Genomic DNA, 5,923 nt, shown 5'->3' with positions numbered 1-5,923 from the left:
GTTCAACAGGACTTACTCTGAGATAAGTTTGCCTAGGATTTCGGTATTAAAAGCATGTGTGATAAACCTTTATCAGCTTCAGGGCTGCATTACCTTGTGTTAAAACCTTCTGGGGGCACATGCCAGAAGCAAAAGCAAGTGGAACAATGGATGTGACTTTATACAATAGGCCACTGCCTGGTCACACACTCATATCTGTTCATATACACCAAGAAGATAATCAAGAGGCATTATGATCGTTCAAGGTCACATTCTAGTCAATCGAAAGCATTCAAGGAGGGCACAGAGCAGGGCTGACAAGGAGCATGGCCCAGAGAGAGCCTCAGTGGCCTCGCCTCCAGCCTCAAGGGTCTCATGGAGTTCAGCTGAGATGTCATGATGGCCAGTCCTAGCCCAATATGGTCGTATGTTTGTTTTGAAGTGGGGGGGGGGAACCATCTCAGTTGCAAAGACAAAGGACGCGACACTAGGTTCTGGTTGCAATTTCTTTTATTGACTACCAAAGAAGCAAGAAAGCATTCCTTTAGACTAATCTAAAGCCAAAGTGTACCATGTTGTATCCTGACAGCCCTGAACCCTCGGATCCAGGCAGCTTCCACCCGGTCCTGCCATTGTATGAGTGGGACATCAGCCTTAATAGAGTGATTTGGGACCAATTCTTGCATTAACCTAAGACAGGGATGGAAAATTCATGGCCCAATAATCCCAAACATTCTAGCTGGGTCTTACAGCATCTAGAGGGCTACAGGTCCCTCATCCTATCCCTTGAGCTCATCTGAGGACTAGACAGGAAGTGGGTGAGAATGAATATTTTGCTACTTGGCCGGGGTGAGGGCCAACATGTCTCTTTCAAAGGAGCAGCAATGGTACATTAACTAAAAAGCAAAGCGGCTCAATGATTCTCATTCCCAGACGCCCACAATTAAGCCTGACACCGTCCCTGCCCTACTAGCGACCCATCAAGCTAAATACAGCCAACCAGCCACTTCTTCTTGGCAATTGCTTGCACACACACCTGCCAGAGTTAGTGGGAAACAAACCAAAGCCAGATGTTTTCCAGCTCCTATGAGCCACCCACCCTCTTCTCTCTGGGTCACAATCCTTTATACATCAGCCTTTTTTTTATCTAGAAGGGTTTTGGTTTCGTTGGGGAGACTTTAGTGCTTTGGGGACCATGGAGAAGGGAACTGCAAGGCTCTGCGCTGTTGCTGAGGCCAAGGTCGGAGGGGCTGCCTGGCCAAAGAATCGATCGGCCCCTGGGAAGCTGGACTCTGTGTCGGCTCACAGCTCCCTTCTCTCTCCGATGTCTGAGGTTTCGTCTCCTCTTGAGGGGAAGTGGCCTGCTCTGGTGTCAGAGGCCGGCATTCATGAGGGCGATATTGGATCTGCCCAGAGTTTTGAGGTTTCCCCTCCTCTGGGTGAGGCTGATGCCTTGTTGATGAAGACTGACCTTTCCAACGGCCAGTTGTGGCCCTCTCTGGAGCCTCTCTCTCCTGACTGCTTGATTCTTGCTCTTGTTCACAAGGATTTGTTTCCTCCTGAGGGGAAATTCCCCGCTCTGTTTCTGAAGACTGACATTCATGCTGATCTTTGCTCTGCCTTGGTTTTTGAGGCTTCTGTTCCTCTGGGCAGGTCTGGCTTTGTTCTGATGTTGAAGACTGGCATGCGTGACCACTAGATGTAGCCTTCCTTGGAGTCTCCACAGATTCACAGCTTGCTTCTCTCTTTGACACCTGAGGTTTTGTCTCCTCTTTAGGAGAAAGAGCTTGTTCTTGAGTCAGAGGCCGAGATGCTTGGCAGTGATGTTGGCTCTGCCTTGGTCTTTGAGGCTTTTGCTCCTCTGAACGGGATTGGCATCGTTCTGATGGTGAAGGCTGACATGTCCGACCACCAGATGTGGCCTTCTCTGGAGTCTCCACTGACTCACAGCTTGCTTCTCTCTTTGACACCTGAGGTTTTGTCTCCTCCTTAGGAGAAAGAGCTTGTTCTTGCACCAGAGGCTGAGATTCTTGACAGCGATGTTGGCTCTGCCCTGGTTTTTTTGGCTTCTGCTCTTCTACATGGGGTTGACATTGTTTTGATGGCCGACCTCTGGATGTGGCCTTCTCTGGAGCTTCTGGTAGCTCACAGCTGGCTTCTCTCTCCTGTGTCTGAGACATCTCTTGAGCAGAGGGGACCTGCTTTGGTGTCCAAGGCTGGCATGCATGACTGCAATGTTGACTCTGCCCTGGCTTTTGAGGCTTACTTTCCTCTGGACAGGGCTGACGTCTTCTTAAAGATGGACATTCACAATGGGCAGTTGTGGCCTTCTCTGAACCCTCTGCTTCCTCTCTCTCCTCTTTCTGAGATGTTGTCCTCTCCTGAGGGAAAGAGCTCTCCTCTGGTGTCAGAGGTGAACATTCATGACTGCGATATTGACTCTGCCTTGTATTTTGAGGCTTACTCTCTTCTGGATAAGGTTCATGTTGTCTTCTTGTCAAACGCTGACCTTCATGACAGCCAGTTGTGGTCTGCTTGGTACTCTCTGTTGGCTCACCGCAGGCTTCCTTTTCTGATGTCTGAGGCTTTGTGTCCTTTTGAGGAGAAACAACTTGTTCTGGTGTCAGAGTCTGACATTCATGGCGGCGGTAATGGCTCTTTCCAGAGTGCTGAGGCTCCTGAACGTCTTGATGTGGTTGATGTCGTACTGTGGTCAAAGGTTGGCGTTCATGACAGCCAGTTGTGGCCTCCTCTGGGGATTGAGACTCTTGCTCTTCTTGGCCAGTCAAGGCCTGCTCATGACCTTGAGACTGACATTCCTGTTGGTGAGTTGATTGCTTTCCACGTGTCAGAATCCCACCACCTGGCTTGCAACTCTGAGCCTGTTCCGGTTCTTGAACTTCCTTTGTTGGTTGTTGGCAAGAATCATCCTTTGCTTCCTGATACTCTTCTACAAGTCTACGAACGGCACCTTTCCCCTGTGTCTGAGGCTTACATTCCTGTTGCTGCATTGACCGCTCTCCTCTCTGAGGTTCCTGCTCTTGACAACAGGTTGAATGTTGCTCAGACGTTGACGTTCTTTCTTTCCCACAGCCCAATGAAGGCTGTTCCTCCTGACGATCTCTGCAGGACTGGGAAGTTGATTTCTGTTCTGGTGCTTGAGGTTCCTCAACCCCCCTTTGGGCTGGCCTTCGAACCGCTTTCTGTGATTCTTGCGACTTGGGCTTCACTACATCCTGTTCCCTCTTCAGTTGCTCTTGCTCCTGTGGCTCCCTGTGGCCCTGTTCCTCCATCTGACATGGCTGGGATGGTTTTTGGACTGTGCTCTGTTGAGTTCCTTGAGTCTGGCATTCATCTGGTGTGTCAGGTTCCTGGCAGCTTTGTCTGCTGATCTCCTCAGCTACGATTTGGGGTTTCCGCTGCGAGGGCTTGGAGCAATGCTGCACTTCTCTCCGAAAACCTTGGCAAGATGGCTCCTTCTCTCCTCTTTGGCCTTCCTCTCTCTCCCTCTGAATTGGACACGCCCCTGATGGCTTCTGTGAAAACCGGGAACCCCGTTCTTGTTTTAGGGGTTCTTTACTCTGTCTATCAGAGAGTGTCTCTGATTTTGGGGACTCCTGTTTCTCTTCTTGAGATGAGCACTGAGACTCAGGTTCAGAAACTTTCTCCGGTTCTTGAGCAGGTTGTTGAGTTGAGCCTTTGCTCAGCGCTGATGTCTCCCGTCCCCTTGCGCTGCTCCCTCCCCTCCTGGACTGCCGTTCTGCTGTCACTCCACACTCGTGTTCCTTCTTATAGCAGGCCTTTGCCACTTTGAACACCAGGACGGTGAACTCCTCAAAGTCCACCTTGCCATCGCAGTCTTTGTCAAGCAGCTGCAGCATAGTCTCGATTGTCTCAGGGTCCTGCGGGTTCTGAAAGGAAATGCACCAAGCTTGTTACTCACTTAGGAAGGCAGTATAACTCCGTCATACTGAGCTGCTCCATTGGACCATCAATCTCCCTATTGCCCAGACAATGCACATTCCTAGCCCAACCTGGAGAGGTCCAGGGATTGAACCTGAGTGCATGCAAAGCGGAAGGTGCAAAGGAGGTGCTCCTCCACACAGTTATGTCCCACCCTCTCAAAAACCAGTTAAGAATCCCAGTCCTCAAAGTTCTGACTAAAGGGCTGGTTTAAATAGGAACATACTGAATCAGTCCATTGTTTCATTTAGCCCAGTATTGTCTGTGTTGACTGGCAGCAGATCTCCAGAGAGACAAGGCTCTCTCCAAACCCTACCTAGATATGCCAGGGTTTTGAACCGGGGACTGTATGCACGTGGAGCCGATGCTTTGTTGCTGAGCCATAGCCCTCTACTTAAATAGGAACAGAGGAAGCTGCCTTATACAGAGGCCATTGGGTTCATCTTACTCAGCATTGTCTACATTGACTGACAGCAGCATTGTCCACAACACTGACTGACAGTGAATACTTCCCAGCCCTACCCAGAGATGCCATTGGGGGACTGAACCTGCGACCTTTTGCTTGCAAAGCAGAGGCTCTGCCACTGAGCCATGACCCTTCTCCAAAGCTTCATTAGCCTTGGCCAGCATTGTTCCCTATCTCCTGGTCTACAAGGCCTCCTTCACTCCCTGGTCCTCCTTAACTTGAAGCCCATTCACTTGACCTCCCCAATATCTTAAATCCACCCATAGCTTGCAAGTCTTCCATACTTGGTTTCTCTTCCTCTGCCCCCGATCCTCCCATCCCATCCCATTGTCCAAGAAGACCAATGTAGACACTCACCACGATCACCTCGGCAAACTCCTTCTGGATGAGGCTCTTCAGCTCGCCCTTGCTGAGCGTCGCACATTCCCCATCGTCCTTTGCGTACTTATTGAAAGCACCGATGATGCTGTGAATGTTCCCGAGGAGCTGAGACATCTCTTGGCAAGTTCAAGGGGGATCCTAAAATGAAAGAGTAAGGTGTTCACAACTGCGCTGCTCAGAAGCTTGCGCTGGCTGCCCATATGGCACCAGGCCAGGTTCAGGTTTCTTGTATTCATTTGCAAGACCCATAACAATTTGGGACCAGGGTGCTTTAAGGACATCCTGATCGCTGAAGTCTTCAAAGAAGTCAAAGTTAGGGCTTAGCCACACTTTCCTCCAGTCTTTCTAGGCAGGTCTCTGAGGGGAATAGGGGTGATCTCCTAAAAACTCTCAGCACCCTTAAAAAACTACAGTTCCCATAATTCTTTTGGGGACGACATGATGGTTTAAAGCAGCACCATAGTGCTTTAAATGTGTGAACCAATAATCATAATGATTGCCAATTTAAATGTATGAACGTGGTCTTAGAGCTGACTTTAATTGAGCAGTAAGATGTCGAAATTATAATAATCTTCAAATAGCTAAAAAGCTGTCACAAGGGAGATGGAGCAAGCTGGTTTTATGCTGTTCCAGAAGGGAGGACACCTGAACAATGGATTCAAATTACGAGAAAGGAGGTTTTGACTAAACATTAGGAAGAACCTTCCAAGGGTAAGAGCTGTTTGAAGGTTGAACCGACTCCCCCGGAAGGTGGTGGACTGACCTCAACAGAGGCTGGATGGTTACTTATGAGGGATTCTTGAGTCGTGATTCCTGCATTTCTAAGATGAACCCTGGAGATCTTTTCCATCTCTATAATCTATTATTCTAGAACAGTACACAGAAGCACGCTTAGCTTCAGATACAGCAAGACATGGTGTGGTGCTCAGCACTGGCTGACTGATTCCTAATGGGTCAATCAATCAATGAATCAATTCAATTTTCAGAGAGGGGGTGCTCCTACCGGCTCCCCATTCCCTGCAACCATTCCAACCCCTTGCATTTGCTGAACTCACCTGTCCTTCACACAAGCAGTGGCACGTTAGACTCCAGGGCTCTGTTGGTGAGCAGGTTGGCAGCTGGAGATCATTATAT

General features: G+C 49.3%; 1 protein-coding gene across 1 annotated transcript; it reads right to left on the bottom strand.

The window, feature by feature from the left end:
• Nucleotides 1-471: 471 nt before the first annotated feature.
• LOC309521289 (uncharacterized protein) lies at nucleotides 472-5,204 on the bottom strand. The gene is made up of 2 exons (XM_082203626.1): nucleotides 4,766-5,204; nucleotides 472-3,890 (listed from the first exon to the last, which is right to left on the bottom strand). Exons 1-2 carry the CDS (start codon nucleotides 4,901-4,903, stop codon nucleotides 1,158-1,160), a joined length of 2,871 nt encoding a protein of 956 aa, XP_082059752.1. The 5' UTR covers nucleotides 4,904-5,204; the 3' UTR covers nucleotides 472-1,157.
• Nucleotides 5,205-5,923: the final 719 nt, after the last annotated feature.

This window comes from Podarcis vaucheri, assembly GCF_965113315.1.
Source record: "Podarcis vaucheri genome assembly, chromosome: 16".
Taxonomy (NCBI): domain Eukaryota; kingdom Metazoa; phylum Chordata; class Lepidosauria; order Squamata; family Lacertidae; genus Podarcis; species Podarcis vaucheri.
The sequence above is the reverse complement of the archived record's forward strand: the minus strand, read 5'-3'. Positions and strand labels throughout refer to the sequence as shown.

Bases quoted from the DNA above. Each gene is read 5' to 3' on its own strand.
- LOC309521289 (XM_082203626.1), bottom strand. From the start codon at position 4,903: ATGTCTCAGCTCCTCGGGAACATTCACAGCATCATCGGTGCTTTCAAT. The intron at 3,891-4,765 runs GTGAGTGTCTAC...ATTTCCTTTCAG, and splicing joins AGTTTGCCGAGGTGATCGTG to AACCCGCAGGACCCTGAGAC.